We start from the raw sequence: 17,081 nt of genomic DNA, 5'->3' as shown, positions 1-17,081 counted from the left end.
CTTAACTCGAAGTTTGCAGCTCGGTTTTTCAGAACGGCTGCCTCCTATGGCGAATCAGGAAGTGTCCCGTCTGAGAGATAAGCCCGGATGCCATCCATCTAAGTAGAGCTTCGGTCTAGGATTGCAATGGGATCTTCATAGATGCTTATTTTTTCAAGTACTTCCCAAAAGACTGACCGAGGCGTATCATGGCAGGCGGAGGATGCAAGTTTTGACAAAGCATCCGCCTGGTTGTTATCATACCTAGGTACTTGATTCAGATGAAATTCCTCAAGTGACCCAGCCTCCTCTTTGACCGCCTGAAGATATTTGATCATAGCCGGGTGAGTTGCTTCAAATGTGCCCTCATATTGGCTAACGACCAACTGTGAATCAGAGTAGGCGTCAATTTTTGTTGCCCCTGCCGCCTTACACATGCGGATTCCGGCTAGCAGGGCTTCATATTCCGCCTCATTGTTTGAGGCCTGAAACTTGAACCGTAGTGCATACTCATATCTGTCCCCCTCAGGAGACTCACAAATTACGCCTGCACCACAGCCGTTTTTTGTTGAACTCCCGTCTACATACACTTTCCAAACCTGATTGAGATTATCCGGGGCCACCGGACGGGTCATTTCCACAATGAAGTCGGCAAACGCCTGACCTTTCACTGCCTTTCTTGGTTCGTAAGTGATTTCAAGACTTTGCTTTTCAATAGCCCATTTTAACATTCTGCCGGATGACTCCAAGGTAGACATTGGCCGCTTGAGTGGCTGGTCGGTGTAAATCACCACCGGATGAGCCAGAAAGTAAGGCTTCAACTTTTTGAATGCCATGTACAAAGCAAGACCAAATTTTTCCACCACAGGGTACCGGAGTTCAGCATTTTTAAGAACATGACTAATGAAGTAAACCGGGAGTTGAACGCCGTCTCGCTCAGCAAGGAGAACGGCACTGAGAGCATGATCTGAGACGGCTAAATACATATACAACGTCTCCCTAGGTAAAGGACTGACCAGCCTAGGCAGAGAGTGCAAGTGCTCTTTCAGCTTCTGGAATGCCGTCTCAGCATCGTCTCCCCATTCGAACCTGGTCTTCTTCCTGATTGCTTGGAAGAAGTAGAGGCATTTGTCACCTGACCGGCTGAGGAACCTTCCCAAGGCGGCCAGACAACCAGTTAGTCTCTGAACTTCCTTGACAGAATAGGGTGACTTCATGTCAATTACCGCCTGTATCTTCTCGGGGTTAGCCTCTATCCCCCTTTGATCAATCAGGAATCCGAGAAACTTCCCAGACTCAACACCAAAGACGCATTTCTTGGGGTTTAACATGACCTTATGCCGCTTGAGGGTGGTGAATGTTTCTCGAAGGTCAGCAAGGTGATCCGCCTGTTGCTTGGATTTGACTATCATGTCATCTATGTACGCCTCCACATTCCTCCCAATTTGATTAATGAAGACCGTATTAATCATCCGTTGGAAAGTGGCAGGCGCATTCTTCAAGCCAAACGGCATCACAGTATAACAGAATAACCCCAAATCAGTGACGAAGGCCGTCTTCTCTTGATCTTTTTTCCAGAAGGGTATCTGATGGAAGCCGGAATAGGCATCCATAAAACTCATCAAGGCGTGACCGGCTGTAGAGTCGACCAGACTATCGATCTTTGGAAGCGGGTAACTGTCCTTTGGACACGCCTTGTTGAGGTCTGTGTAGTCTACACACATGCGCCAGGTCCCATTCGGTTTCTTGACAAGGACCACATTGGCCACCCAGTCGGGGAAATTACAGGGCCGAATGAACCTGGCGTCTAGCAGCTTTTTGACTTCGGCAGCTGCCGCCTGACTTCTTTCCTCGCCATGGTTTCTTTTCTTTTGCCGGATGGGCTTCTTTTTGGGATCCACGGCGAGTTTGTGGACAGCGAGATTCGGGCTGACGCCTGGCATCTCTTCCACTTCAAAGGCAAAAATGTCTTTGAACTCTTTCAGCAGAAGGTGCAAGCTTGCACCCAGAGTAGCATAAGCAACCGTCCCAACCTTCACCGTACGCTCTGGACTGCTGTCGTCTAGAACGAGATCAATGTTTTCTCCAGCCGGTTGGGGACGGAGCTCGTCTGACCGTTCACCGGTCAGTGATTGCTATTTCTTCTCTTTCTTCACCTCCACCAGCAGAGGCGCTTTTCTTTTCTTACCAACGGCTGGTGGGGCAGGATTGGTATCCTTGACATCGTCAAGGTCTATTGGTTCCTTCTCTTGGCCGTCTGGGGCCACAGTATCTTTCACGGCTGAGAGATAGCACTCCCTTGCCGTCTTCTGATCCCCATTCAGGGAACCAACAGAGCCGTCATCCCGCTCATACTTGATGAGCATGAGAGACGGGATAATGACCGCCTTAGCTTCGTTGAGGGTTGGCCTACCAAGGATGATATTGTAGGCGGTCAACTCCTCAACGACCAAGAACCTGACGACAATATGTCGTCCCTGGCCTTTTTCTCCCAGCCGGATAGGCAAGTCAACTCTGCCGGCTGGGTAGACCATCCCACCCCCAAAACCAACCAAGGGGTGGGTAACCGGATGCATGCTGCTGACATTGTATTTCAGCTTCTGCAGGCACCGGAGGCTGATAATATCCGACGAGCTGCCGGTGTCAATAAGGATCCGTCCAACCAGCTGGTTGGCAACCTTACATTCAATGACGACCGGGTCGTCATGCGGACGGCGGACGCTGCCCCTATCCTTCTCAGTTATGAGGACGTCTGGGAAGGTGGAAGAGGCAGACGCCTGCTCATCATCATCCTTATCCATCTTTCAAAGATGGCTCTTGGTGCCCCGGATGGTAGGGCCACCACATGAAAATCCGCCTGCTATAGTGTAGACCGGATCCTTGTCGGTTTCCGAGCTACTAGCAGGCTGGGGGCCAGCCTTGGAGGACTGACCCTTATTCTTCTTCTTTGCCCCGGCAGGGGACTTAGAGATGTAGGACTTAAGGAGCCCCTTGTCAGCCAGACGGTCCAACGTCCGCTGTAGACTGAAGCAGTCGTTGGTGTCATGGCCAACCTCCTCATGGAACTGGCAAAACTTATTTTTGTTCCGAGACTGGACGGAACTCTTCATCGGATTCGGCTTCTCAATAGACAGCCGGTCCTTCACCTCCATGAGGATGGAGTTGCAGTCTTTGTTAAACTCGTACTTGGGGACGTACGGTTTAAACTCTTTCTTCTTCTTCTGGGACGGCTAGTCAGAATCACTAACCGCCCAGACTTCTTTTCTCTTCTTGCTCTCTTCTTTTTTGTTACCCGGCTGAGCAAACCGGCTTTCTTTTTGCTTGTCAGACTTCTTGGAGTCTGACTGGCTACCAGGCGAGCAGAGGTCGGTAGCCTGAATGTAGCTCTCCGCCTCTCTCAGGGCCTCCTGTAGCGTAAATGCCCCTTTTCGGACAAGGTCGAACTTAAAGGCCGACCCGTCCTTCAGACCCTTGAAGAAGTCTGTGAAAGCTACCTCGTTAGACAGCCCCTGGATCTGTATTCTGACCAGGTTGAACCGCCTGACATATGAGCGTAGCCCTTCTCTCTCACCCTGCCTGACAGTGCTCAAATCAAGGCTCGTCTTCTTGGCAGGAATGTTCATAGAGAAGTTGGTGGCGAACAAGAAGGTTAGACTCTTGAAGCTGTCAATAGAACCGGCTGGCAAGTTGTCAAACCACTGCTGGGCAATGCCCTTCAGTGTAGCCGGGAAACAACGACACCAGGTGGCATCGTCCCAACCTTGTAAGCACATGAGGTTGGTGTATGCCATCAGGTGGTCTTCTAGGTTGGTGGTACCATCATAGGTGCCCACCAGTACATTCTTAACCTTGGCCGGCTGAGCCGCCTCGGTTATATTGGCTGCAAAGGCAAACGGTTGTTCGCCTAACCTCATTAGCCGAAGCTGCCAGTCCAGAGGCTGGGCAGGAGGATATGCCTCCTGACCTCCAAAAGGAGGTGGCTGCATGAATTGGAGGCCGTATTGCCCATATGGCGCCTGAGGTGCGTATGGCATCGACCCTATCATCAGCTGAGGTTCGGTGTTGACGGATTTACCGCCTGTCCGACTCTCATGCAAGGACATAGAGTTCCTTGCTGATACTCGCTTGAAGCTGTCTGGAAAGCTCGAGGTGGAAGCTGACTCAGACTGCTGCTGCCTCCTTCGATTGATGACTTCTCTTGCATCGAAGGTAGGCGTCTTCTTGGCCTTCGGCTGGGGTCGCCGGGGCATCAGAATCTTGGACCAGTCAAGTTTTGCGGCTGCCTTCTCCTTTGGGTGAGGAGTCGGCTGCCTGTCCTTGACCGGCTTCTTCTTCTTCCCATCATTGGGAGTCTTTTTAGCCGGCTGACTCTTGCTAGAGCCTGCCTTGTTTTGGTTGATCATGGCCTTGATTTCACCTTTGAAAGAGTTCATGAATTTCATGAGCTCATCTCGGGTGACTGGTGCTTGACCTTTGGCCTTCAGGGTTTCCCCTTCTGGCCTTCCAGATGGGCGCCTGCTTGGGCCCGCCTGGTCTTCATTTCGCTCTAGTTGATCCCTGGAACGAATGGATTTAGAGATGAGGGAGCCATCCTTAGATGTGTAGGTCTCCACATCATCATCTTCATCTTCTTCCTCATCCTTAGTGAATACCTCTGGCTGAGGCTGAGGGGGAGGCTGAGGGATTTCAAACCCTACCGGCTGAATAACCGGTTGCATGTCGTCCGGGGTACCCGTCTGAGTGCCCGGACGTAGAGAGGTAGAATTGAGAATCGGTACAGAACTTTGAACCATCTTGAGGTACTCTCCCCACAGACGGCGCCAAATGTTTTGGGTATTTTTGTCCCTTGGGAGAGTTGCAACTCGAAGACTGGTCCAGAGGGCTTCTGTACCTGCAAAATCACGGAGACACCGTTTCGGTGGTGCTCCGCCTCCAACGCTCAAGTTAGTAACTTGAAGGAGAGAAAAAGGTGCGGAAATTTAGGTGGGGATCTGCTAGGTTTTCTAGCTCAGTTGTTTTTATCAAAGTGACAGTTTGTAGTAAATGAAAGAACGTGCCCTCCAAAAGAGGGGAATCTCCCTATTTATAGGGTCATTGGGATTTGTGCCCCTGATTAGGTGACAGAACCCTAATCAGAGATGGGCTGCGCCGTATTACGGCTTTCTCGGGATTTGGGCCTAAAGGCCGACATTCTCCCAAATATCTGGGATGACACGTGTCACACAGGGATAGGTCCATTTTGGACCATCCCCGGGCTGACACGTGTCACCCTCTGATTGGGCCACGTGGAGGGGTAAAATTACCCTAAACAATTGTAATTGATAAAAGTGAAACATTGGGCCAACATAACATTTTAATTGGACGGAGAACGTTAGTGGGTAGTGCTACCCAAACGTTTCCAAATTTACGGGTAGTTCTAAACAAATAAAAAAAATGGGTAGTTGTTCACAAATGACCCTATCTTTAGGGTAGTTTTACACAAATTTTCCTATTTTATTTCTTCAAATGATTAGTACTTTTTAAATAAGGTAATTTTGTAACAATATTCAAAATGATGAATCTATTAAATAATAGATTCGTACTACACAAATTATAACTATAATTATTACTCCGTATTATTATTTTTTATTACTTTAATTGATTTCTCGCCTATTTTGAATATGAATAACATTATAGACACTTTATATATGCATAGAATAGTCATGTAAGAAAATTTGATTAAAATATCATTATTAATTTATTTGTATCTCCAATACTTTCATATATTATCATATTTTAGGAAAAAAAAATTAACCAAATATCATTATATCAAGGTTATTATTTTTGCCCATTAGTTGTATTACATGATTTGAAATACTAATATAATTTTGGTTGATAAGAAAATTGATACTACTAACTTATCATTGAATTTATAAAACACTCATACGGTCTAACATGTAGTTTTAATATTTTTCTAATCGACTCTTTCGTTATATGTAGTATATTATGTAATAAATGGATCCCATTTTTGAGATGGCGGTGATTCTATTAGGGTTAATTGTTTTTTTGTTTGTCTGCCGAAGATTGAAAATTTAGGGTTTTGTAACTCCGGAAGTATCTAGAAGACCATATGAGTATTTTTCACTCAAACAACTATTTTATCAGTGGATCCCAAGCCGAATTAGTGCTAACTCATAGATTGTATTGTTTCGGGTGATGTTTTTTTATTAATGCGATTGTTGATCGAATCACACGTCCCTTACTTTATCGTGTCTCACTCCTTCAATTGTCTTACCTGTCTCATGTCCCTTTACTTTTCAATAAGATAATAACCCCACCATCTTTTCTTATAATTATTGCAATTATCCTACTAATATCTTATTTTGTTAAAGTCAATAAAACCTCTTAAAACTATGTGCATTCACAACTCTAGCATTAAAAAAACGAAGGGCCGGGAGTACTAATTTTGGGAGGTTTATATTTTTATTTTTTCTACGGCTGAGAGATTACTTAATTACCTTATAAAATATACTCCCTCCGTCCCTTTTTTCATGGGAATTAAGGTAATTGTAGATTTATTAAACCATGTGATTGAAAGTCCAAATTACATTAGATGCATTAAATAATTAGTGAGAAAAAAGAGAATATATCAATGCATGGGAGAATAAAAAGGACCAGTCAGATGAGGGAATTTTGTGTAAAACTACCCTAAAGATAGGGTCATTTGTGAACAACTACCCTTTTTATTTATTTGTTTAGAACTACCTGCAAGTTTGGAAACGTTTGAGTAGCACTACTCACTAATGTTTTCCGTCCAATTAAAATGTTATATTGGCCCAATTTTTCACTTTTATCAATTACAATGGCCAATTAATGCTAAAATAAGCAAAAACCCCAATTCAATTAAACCCCTAAACCTTAGAAATCAAAATCCCCAAATAATTTTAAACTCATGAACTCTAAAATAAATTCTAATTAAAACCTTAATTAGGTTAATTAAGGTGAATTTAAACCTTTAAACAAACTCGGAGAGTTACTTGGGTGGCAAAAGTGAAAAACTGGGCTCCGATAACGTCTTAATTGGACGGAAAATGTTCATGGGTAGTGCTAACCAGACGTTTTCAAACTTGTGGATAGTTCTAAACAAATAAAAAAAAAATGGGTAGTTGTTTACAAATGACCCTATCTTTAGGGTAGTTCTACACAAAATTTCCATCAAAGGATGTCATTTACAAATTACAATACATTAAATGCAAAAAATATTTGGCACAAAAAATCAGTAAAAGTTGGAAATATTTTGGGGATTAAATTATGAAAATGACGTTAAAATGGTAGAAAAACCACTTACTAAAAAGGGAAAGATTCTAAAAATTGGACTTTAATTTTGATTTGCCAAAAAAGGAATAAGAGACTTTAATAAAGAGACAGAGGGAGTAACTGTCTTTTGTACTTAACTACCAACATTTTCTAACCCTAAAATTTCCGAACTTTTTCCTCGAAATGATGGAAGTTAAGGGTTATTTATTATAGGCACGAAAGTAAATTTAGAAATTTGATTTTCGCACCGGACACAAGGTTTATGCCTACCGCAGTAGCGCTAAGGCCCAAGGGTGTGTGCAAAGCCAAAATGACACTCTACGTGAGACACTTTCGCTTTGTTTGGATAGGAAATAAGGAAGGAAAGGAAGGGGAGGGAAAGAAGAGGAAGGGAAGGGAGAAGAAAGGGAGGGGGAGGTGAGCTCCATTTTCCCTCCAAATCTCTCCAATTTTGGAGGGATTATGCTGATTAAAGAATGAGGGAAAATGGATCTCTTCCTTTCCATTGTCCCCCTCTCTTTCTTTTTCTTTTTTTTTCCTTCCATTTCCTTCTACCCAAACAAAGTGTTTAGGTCTCTTATGTAGAATTGCTCCTTCTACTAATTCTTTTTTTTTTTTTTATGTATTATTATTATTTATTTTTTTTTTTTGAAAAATTCGAACTACTAGAAGAAGAATGGTGTTCATAAATAGGGATGTCAATGGGGCGGGTCAAATAGGAGACCCGCCACATCCCCGCCCCAGTGGGTCTTGGTTTGGCGGGGATAGGATAAAAACCATTCCCGCCATGGGTGGTGGGGCGGGGTGTATTTTAAGTTGTACCCGCCCCACTTCGTACTCGCCCCATCCCCACCTCATACCCACATCTATATATCTTTTAAAGAAAAATTACATACTTTTATACTATTTATAAAATAATTACGTGAAATACAATATTAATTATAATACTTTGTACGACACTTATATTATAATGTTTTATTTTATAATTCGTATTAATTATGTAGGATTGTGTATTTGAGATACGGAGATTCGGTGGATCTTAGGTGGGGATTAGGCGGGTCTTTGGTGGGGATGGATATCCAAGAGGGGGGTGGGGCGGGGATGATTTTGGAGTTGTACCCGGTGGGGCGGGGATGGGGATGAAAATTAGACCCGCCGTGAGGATGGGGATGGGGATGGGGATGGGGATGAAAATATTAGGTGGGGATGGGGATGGGAAGACCAACATCCGCCCCGCCCCGCTCCATTGACATCCCTATTCATAAATGCATCTACTCAAATTCAAACAAGCCATAAATCACATTATGGCCTGTTTGGAAACCAGAATTTCATTTGAAATTCTGGATTTGACCCAATTACCTTGTTTGGATGTGCTTGGAATTTGGGAATTGGATTTGCCCCAATTCCAAGTTTTTGAAGACAAGTTTATTTTGTTAAAATTGAAATTCCAACTCTAAATCCATCATTTCAAATTCCAACATTGAATAAAAAAAAAAAATTATTAACAAACTCTTTCTCTACTGCCTCGATTTCCCATTTCTCTAGCTTGGCTCCCAATTTTATCTCTCCTCCATTGAAGCAGGTTATATCCTCCATGATTTTTTTTCCCTCCATCAAAATGTACTCACGACCCTCCAGTGAAGGGGTTCGTGAGTTTTTCTGCCATTGAAGCCTTTTCTTCATCCTCATCCTTTTTCATGATTATATTTCCCCACCGCCCGTAACAATTGACGGCATATATATACCGGAACTTCATAGTCGGTCGGGATTATGAATCTAGAGCACGGTCTGGACGATAGCAGCAACATCCGCATGATGTCCGTTGTTACTCCAGTAAGGCAGTAACTTCTCTGACATTTATAGATGATTTCTTGAGAGAAATTGTGACGGAGTTAGGGTTCTGGTGAGAAGCGATTGACGACAAGTTGAAGCTGTTGTTGATGATGATCTGATCATGAGTTGAAGCTGTTGTTGATGATGATTCGATCACCTTCACCATTTTCGATAGTAATGTTGAACAAGAATACATGCCTCAAACTACATAAAAATGGCATATTATCCTAAAAAATACAATGAATTTCAAATAAATTAAATTGAAATTCAGAGTTTTCCCAAACAAAATATTTGAATTTGAAAGTCTGTAATTGAAATTTCAGATTTGAAATTCCAAATTTGAAATGAAATGTTAGTATCCAAACACTACCTTAGTTACAAAATTAAACAGATCTATCACACCTTGAAGTAAATCACAATTCGCAAGCAATGATACACAACAAATCTATAAACCTGTACTAAAGCAGAGTTTTTTTTGGAGGAATTTTTCCCTCCTAAACTCTACTTTAATAATTTATTTTTATTTATTTTTGTAGATTTTTACAAAGTTATTAGTTTGTCAAAAAACTTTATCATATAACTTAAATTGCAATTGACTAGTGAATTATATGTCAACATGTAGCAGTAGCAATGTAGCATTCTGCATTCTCATATAAGGCTGATACAAAAATCACCCCACATTATCGCCCCGTTTGGTTTGATATAAAACATCCTCTATGAAAAATTAGTTTTCAAGGACAACCTTTTTTTTAAAGAAAACCACAATTGCAAATTAGTTTTCCTTTATTTGGTTCCATCAAGATAAGATATAGAGAAATTTAAAATAAGGGTAATTTTGCGAGGATGGAGGAGGAAAGTAAAAAAAGAGGGAGGAAAATATGGCTCGGAAAATGTTTTCCACCATAAAGGATATAATTTCCCATTCCATCCCTTCACAATTTAAACAAAGGAATATGAGAAAAAATGGAATAATCATTTTCCATTAAATCCATTGTCAGTAGTACTTACTGAGGTCTCGGCGTCGTTAGTGTGCTGGTGATTATTCTTCTACAGGAAATGTGCTATGCAAGATGGCTGGTGTTTATATATTTGCTTTGTGGATCTAGTAAAGAATACTCCTGAATCCTTGTAGGCAGGACATAATACAGAGGCAGGACAACCAAATCTAGATAAATGATAATATGAAAATATCCAAATTACATTGGCTTCATGTAAAAGCAGAAGCTTAATAGGTGAAATTTAAAGTAGCCTTTATCTAAAGATATTACATTTAATTGTAAAACGAAAATATTGAAGCCACTAGTACAGCTTCGATATGAGAAAGATCTTGTTAAGGTGAGATGGAAGCAGAAATGCAGATCTCATCCGATCAAGGAAACTAACTCCTGGGGCTTGAGCTGTAAAGAAAACAGGCAAGTCCACAATTTTCCAGAACAGGATTAAACATGAAGCTAAATAAATCGTGCAAAGAAGCTCTAATGTGTATTTGATGCTTCCAGTAACACCTTAATATTACACACAGCTTTACCACCCTCAACTCAATCAACTCTCGGGACTATGTTGAACAGCATCCAACTTTCTTCACTGCAGATACATCATCCTTCACATTAATTGTTTGTCCTTTGGGTACAGCAGCAGGGTCATCACCAGCTTCCAGAGCTTTTCTGCAGACAACTCGGTATATTTGAGTAAGTACCTCTGTGAAAGCATTTTCAACATTTAATGATTCTAGGGCAGAGGTTTCCATGAAGAAGGTCTTTTCTTTCTCAGCAAATGTTTGAGCATCTTCGGTGGAAACAGCCCGTAAATGTCGTAGATCTGCCTTATTCCCCACAAGCATGATCACAATATTAGAATCTGTATGATCTCGGAGCTCTTTCAACCATCTCTCTACATTCTCAAATGTGACGTGACGAGTGCTGTCATAGACAAGTAGCGCACCAACAGCACCACGGTAGTAAGCACTAGTAATTGCACGGTACCTAAGAAAGACAGTATACAAATAAGACGGGTAGTTTTACCTTGTGAAAGAGAGTCTAAAAGAGTGTATAACAAATGTAGTAAAATTCTTAACATAAAAATGCTACGTAGACAAATAACTAACGATGAAACACAATCTAATGCAATTGCAAACTGGTTGTGATCTTGCCTTAACCCATTGTTTATCATCTCTTCACTCAGTAATAATGTAACTAACACAAGAGATCTCCTCCTCTCAAACAGTGTTACGTGACTATGTGACTGCAAATTGTGGGAGAAAGAAAAGTAGTTGCTCAATGGCACAATATAGGGAGAAGCAAAGTAGGACTCTAGAAATCCATAATCTGCAAAGTTTTCTTTGACTAATCTATCAGCTTCTTCAAATGCTTACGATACTCCATCCACTTTCTTTCATTTTACTTCCTATCCTCTCCCCTAAACAATTCACAATATTGTAATTACTAACAAACGAAAGCTTCTCTAACACCTGAAAGGAAAACGGACCTTATCAATTGTCCAAAATCACACCCTTTAATTATCTACAACTACTAGTAGTCTAGTACCAACAATTAGAGTAATGCAAAATTAATGCTATTGATCACCTATAGAAAACTTCAGGCTTGTAATATAACCATGACGAATAACACGGATTAAATACATTAAAAAACTTTCTAATCACCACCTAACATGGAATAAACTCTGCCAATGTTCCACCAAATTTTTAACTTCAGAAGAATACATACAGTATATAAATGGGATCATTACATATAAACCGAAGACGCAAGTCAGATTCTGATGTGAAATAAACTCAGCATACAATGGCATGACGATCAAGCCTTTACAATTATAGATTAAAGGAACAAAACCATGTACACATTCTTCATTCATCCCAATAAAAAGGAAATGTGTGAATTTGGTTTGAGGCAATTACAGTAGACATTACAACCTTAACCCTTAACGCCAATTTATAACTGAGATCGAATCGATGAAACAGTCACTACTCTAATAGGGGAAAATTAAAGTTTGTCGAAAATTTCTGTTCAAAATTCCTTCAACTAACAGAATTTAACAATCAAATACTACAATTGAACATCCAAAAATCAAGAAAGTAACCCAAATTAACAAGATCCAGAGCTTATCATATTCAATTATATATATGCAAACGAATCAAGAATTGAACAATGTACAATCAAAAACTCAAAATCATTTACACAAAATGCACCAGATCCAATCAAAATGAAAATGAAAACCCAACAACAATGAAGAGAATAAAAAAGCACCGATCCAGCAAAAATGAAGAATGAAAAAGAAAATGAATGAAAAGAAAAGAAACCTTTCTTGGCCAGCAGTATCCCAAATTTGAGCTTTGACAACTTTATCATCAACACGAATACTCCGAGTAGCAAACTCAACACCAATGGTGGATTTAGACTCAAGGCTAAACTCATTACGAGTAAATCTGGAAAGCAGGTTAGATTTTCCAACCCCAGAATCTCCAATCAACACAACTTTGAACAAATAATCATAATCATCATCTGCTCTATACCCCATTGATTAGGGATCAGAAATTGAGGATTGAAATGCAGTGGATCTGGAGAAAAGAGAGTATAGTTGGGGAAGAGTGGTGGAATGGGATTGGGTTGGATCTAGTGCAGAAGGAGGAGTTTCAGGTGCCTACTGCAAATCTCGAAAACTCAGAGCGGTGGAAAGAGAGAGAGAGAGAGAGAGGAAGGAGAGGTAGCGCATTCAATTATTTGGAAAGAGGAAATTGAAAGTAAGATGTAGTCGTAGTTGTGCAATTAAACAAACGGTCGAATGGGCTAAAAACAACAGAAATGAGATCTTGGCTAAATTTTGAAAAAGGTTTTGTTATCATTTTGGTCTTTTGGAGTACTATACTATGGAGTACTTTGTTTTAATGGTTACGTTCTAATTGGGACTTTTTAAAATAATAACCTTGAAATTACCTCTATATTGAGTTAGTACAAACTTTTAAATAAGACGGATGTTCAGTAATTATAAAGTGATAATAAAAGGAGCAAAATTTACACTAAAACGCACAAAAGTTACTCTGACATATATAAGAGTTATTTATGCTTCATTGGTAAATTTGACAAAAGTGATACTAAATTTGACAAAAGTGACATTAAATCTGACAAAAGTGATATTAAATCTGACAAAAGTGAACTCGATGTACAGTAAATTACTGAAAACTGGGTGTATACAAAAGTGATTGTTGAAGTAATCACCCTTTTTTTTTAAATTAAATTTACCACCCCTAGGAGTAGGTGTTGAGTCAGACCCGATTAATCTCCTAATTTAACAAAATATGCTAATATCAACAATAAATAAAAATATGTATTTCTTTCATCTTCTTCCTTTAAACTCACGCATATTAAACAAATTTCTTAAAAAATGGCACAAAGCTCAATACACTTGCTTTTTTTAACTCCATCAACACCACCAATAATGATAGCATGCTATTTTGTATGATTATAGAGTGGTTTTTAACGTTGAATATGTGAGGTATTGATGCCTTAGTTCATTATTCACTCTATTTTTATGCAATTTTTGTGTATCCTATGCTTCACGGGTTGTTAGTGTTTTTGTTGAGATTTTAGGTCCAAAGACGACCAATTGAAGCCTATGGATGATGAACAAGGTTAGAAGCAAGAAGATGATGGAAAGAAGCCAAGGAAAAGGAGTCAAGTCAAGAATAAAGAGAGATGTGCAGTGGAGAGGCCTCTCCATAGAGTGGCGCGGCCTCTCCCTAGGAGCGGCCTCTCCAGGTCAGTGGAGAGGCCTCTCCACCCCGCTGCTGTAGCTACTGCCAAACTTGGCAGTTTCAAGGATTTTGTGAGGAGAGGCCTCTCCAACTTTATGCCGCGGCCTCTCCACCTGGAGCGGCCTCTCCACCTATTTGGAGAGGCCTCTCCACCTCGTTGCTGAACTTCCTGCCTCACTTGGCAGATTTGAAAGAAGAGATTAGGAGAGGCCTCTCCAACATAGGGGAGCGGCCTCTCCATCCGAGGAGCGGCCTCTCCACCTTTTTGGAGAGGCCTCTCCACCCTGCTACGGAGCATTCTACCCCAATTTTCCTCAGTTGGAGCGGCCTCTCCAAGACATGGAGCGGCCTCTCCAGACCTTGGAGAGGCCTCTCCCGACGGGTTCCGCGAACTTTCTATTGCGAAGTTTACTATGAAATTGGGGATTATAAATAGCTTTAAGGGGCTCATTTGTAGGATCTTCTTCCTTCTTAACTCCCTTTAGACTTCTTAGGCCCTTAGTTTCTCTAAACCCTCTTTAATTAGATTAGTTTTCCTCAAAACTCAATCATTGTAAGAATTATTTGAAGTTTGTTCTATCAATTTCAACAACAATTATTCTCAATCTTGAACCATCAATTAGTAATCTCTTTCTCTCTCCTTTGCTATTTAATTTTCTGATTTTATCTTTTATTAATCTTAGTTCTTGCTTAATCTTTGTTAATTGTTCTTGCATGTCCAACTATCCTTGTTTAATCTCTCTCCTAGTTTAATTGAATTCATTTTAACCCTAGATTTAATTGTTAGATTGTTTTCCACCATGATTAGTGAGTAGTTAATTAGCTAGGGGTTGGGTGAAGACCCAACCAAGCCATGGGTTGATTGTTAATTGTGCTTGCATGTTCATTTTGGGTTGATGATTGATTGTTAAAGAATTGGTTAATTGCATGTGTAATTGGATGACCACTTATTGCTCATGTATTCACTTCTATGCTTGCATTGAGAGATGGAGTCTAGTTGTGAGCCTTTTCTTAAATGATTATGCTAAATTCCTTTTGATTACGGTTCCTTGTTTGATCGATGTGGTAGTCTTAGTTGCAACAATTAGGTGAGAAATCCCAATTGTTTGTGCCTTAATGCTTTCTTGGACCGATCGAAAGACAAACCCGAGTTAGTAGTCTATTTCTCATTGTTAAGACTTGGTTGGCCTATCTTGTTAGTTGAGTTTGGTTTAGGAATGCTTAGTGTTGTGGCTTCGAAAGAAGGCAATGTTGAGTGCCCTCTCTATCATTTAATTTGTGTTCATGCTTGCCTATTGTTTTGATCCATTGGTTTAGTTAGTGTCGACTCCCATTGTGACCGAACTAGATTGCAACCGTTTCATATTCTCGGTGTACTTACCCATTCCATGTGGATACGATCCTCTACTTACCCTAGACTTGTCTTAGGTTGGTTTAGGTAGAAATATTGTTTGGTTTTAGGGTGATCGTCCAACGACCGATTTATCCTTCCTACCAAATAACCCCTTCTTCCATGAATGCCGACACGACACCCGACGGCGGCTTCGACGCCAAATTTAAAGAAAAACCCTATGAAAAAAATACACAAATTAAGGGAATTGTTAACCCAAAGTGGTAGGTATTGTCAAGGGTACCTAGGCTTTAACAATAGAGCATCTATTAGAGCTTGAAAAAAGCTTTGATTCGGTGGGATTTGAAAAAAAAATGAAGAAGGTAAAGACCATTTAACTATAAAATTGATCATATCATGATTATTTTGGTGGTTTATTGTGATAAGCGGCGATTGTAGTGGTGGTGAAGAAGCGGACATTGAATTCCATTGTTGAAGTAGATCTCCATGGTTGAAGGCTTGAAGCTCTAAAGTTGTTGAATTTACAATTTAGTCCATAAATAACTAATGAAAATGACTTTTATACCCCTATATTAACAACTTTTGTTTATATAGGATATTAACTTGTATTTTCTCAATAGGTTTTACCATCCCCACCACTATTCTGGCCAATTTTAGAGTTAGGGTTTTAAAATCAAGATTTGAGCTGCTAAGAAAAATTAATTAAAACCCATCCATCCCACCTCCGGTGGACAGCAACCCTGCCACCTTCGACACCCCTTCCCTTTTCCCTTCTCCGTTTTTGACACCCCCTTCTTTTCCCGTCCCTATTTCCAGCCCCCTTCCTTTCCTCCTCAACAATTTCGACCCACTTCCTTGGTTTAGGATAATTTTCGGAGTTAGGGTTTCAGGTTAGGGTTAGAGTTTTGGGATAATAGGGGATTTCAGGGATGTGGAGCCCCGATGACTTTGGATTTTGATTTCAGGCGAGGAATGGGGTCGTGGGGATACGAGTTTCAGGCGAGGGATTAGGGATGAGTTACAGATTTCAAGTGAGTATGTGGGGATAGTGATTGGTGCTTCTTTAGGGGTTCAACCATCCTGATGCGAGTTTAAGGCAGTGATCAGGGGGGAGGGCCCGAGGCTAGAGGGTTTTAGGCGATTTAGTTTGACGGTAGTTGAGGGAAGATTGGGCGCCGGCGAGGAGGTTGTGTTAGACGTTTGCAATGAAGGGGGAGGGAGGAGCTTGGTTGTCCTGGTGGCAGGAGAAGGGGAGGGGATGGCTACCATTTAAAAAAATTTTGATTTAATTTTTTATTTTTATTATTTAAGACCAATAGGGTGGTGACACGTGGGCCCTCAATCGGAAAATTGATCGGAATATAGGAGGGGTGGTGGAACATATTGGTTTTGTAAATTATGGGTGGTATTTTTTAATTTCAAAAAAATATAGGTGGTTAATTCAACATAGGGTGCATTTAGGGGTGGTTATTTACAAAAAATTGTCCATTTAATCATTCACATATTCTTCAAAAAGGCGGGTATACGTTAATGTATTATAAGATGGAATAAAGTTATCAAAAGTATTTAAGGTTACCATTTATACTACAAAAGTTATTATTTTTAATAATAATAAATTTTATCTTAAGAAATCTTATAATATATTAGATTAATCATATTACCCTTTATAGTATGTAATGACAAATCTATAAGAACTTATACATTTAAATAAAATCAAACCAACGACAAATTAAAAATTACCCTTCAAGTGGTTAAAGTTACCATAAAAATAGTTAAAGTTACTCTCAAACTGACCGTCTTACAATAAATTTAACGTACACCGACTTACACAAGACTCATCAATAATCATCAATAACT

General features: G+C 40.4%; 1 protein-coding gene across 1 annotated transcript; it reads right to left on the bottom strand.

Annotated features, from left to right (window-relative positions):
• Window positions 1–10,248: 10,248 nt before the first annotated feature.
• LOC145619106 (ras-related protein Rab11B) lies at window positions 10,249–12,859 on the bottom strand. Its single transcript, XM_081673709.1, has 2 exons — window positions 12,422–12,859; window positions 10,249–11,090 (listed from the first exon to the last, which is right to left on the bottom strand). Exons 1-2 carry the CDS (start codon window positions 12,637–12,639, stop codon window positions 10,664–10,666), a joined length of 645 nt encoding a protein of 214 aa, XP_081529835.1. The 5' UTR covers window positions 12,640–12,859; the 3' UTR covers window positions 10,249–10,663.
• Window positions 12,860–17,081: the final 4,222 nt, after the last annotated feature.

The sequence above is a fragment of the Chenopodium album genome, chromosome 27 (genome assembly GCF_948465745.1).
Source record: "Chenopodium album chromosome 27, dcCheAlbu1.1, whole genome shotgun sequence".
In the NCBI taxonomy this organism is placed as follows: domain Eukaryota; kingdom Viridiplantae; phylum Streptophyta; class Magnoliopsida; order Caryophyllales; family Amaranthaceae; genus Chenopodium; species Chenopodium album.
The sequence above is the reverse complement of the archived record's forward strand: the minus strand, read 5'-3'. Positions and strand labels throughout refer to the sequence as shown.

Bases quoted from the DNA above. Each gene is read 5' to 3' on its own strand.
- LOC145619106 (XM_081673709.1), bottom strand. From the start codon at position 12,639: ATGGGGTATAGAGCAGATGATGATTATGATTATTTGTTCAAAGTTGTG. The intron at 11,091-12,421 runs GTTTCTTTTCTT...TGTCTTTCTTAG, and splicing joins GATACTGCTGGCCAAGAAAG to GTACCGTGCAATTACTAGTG.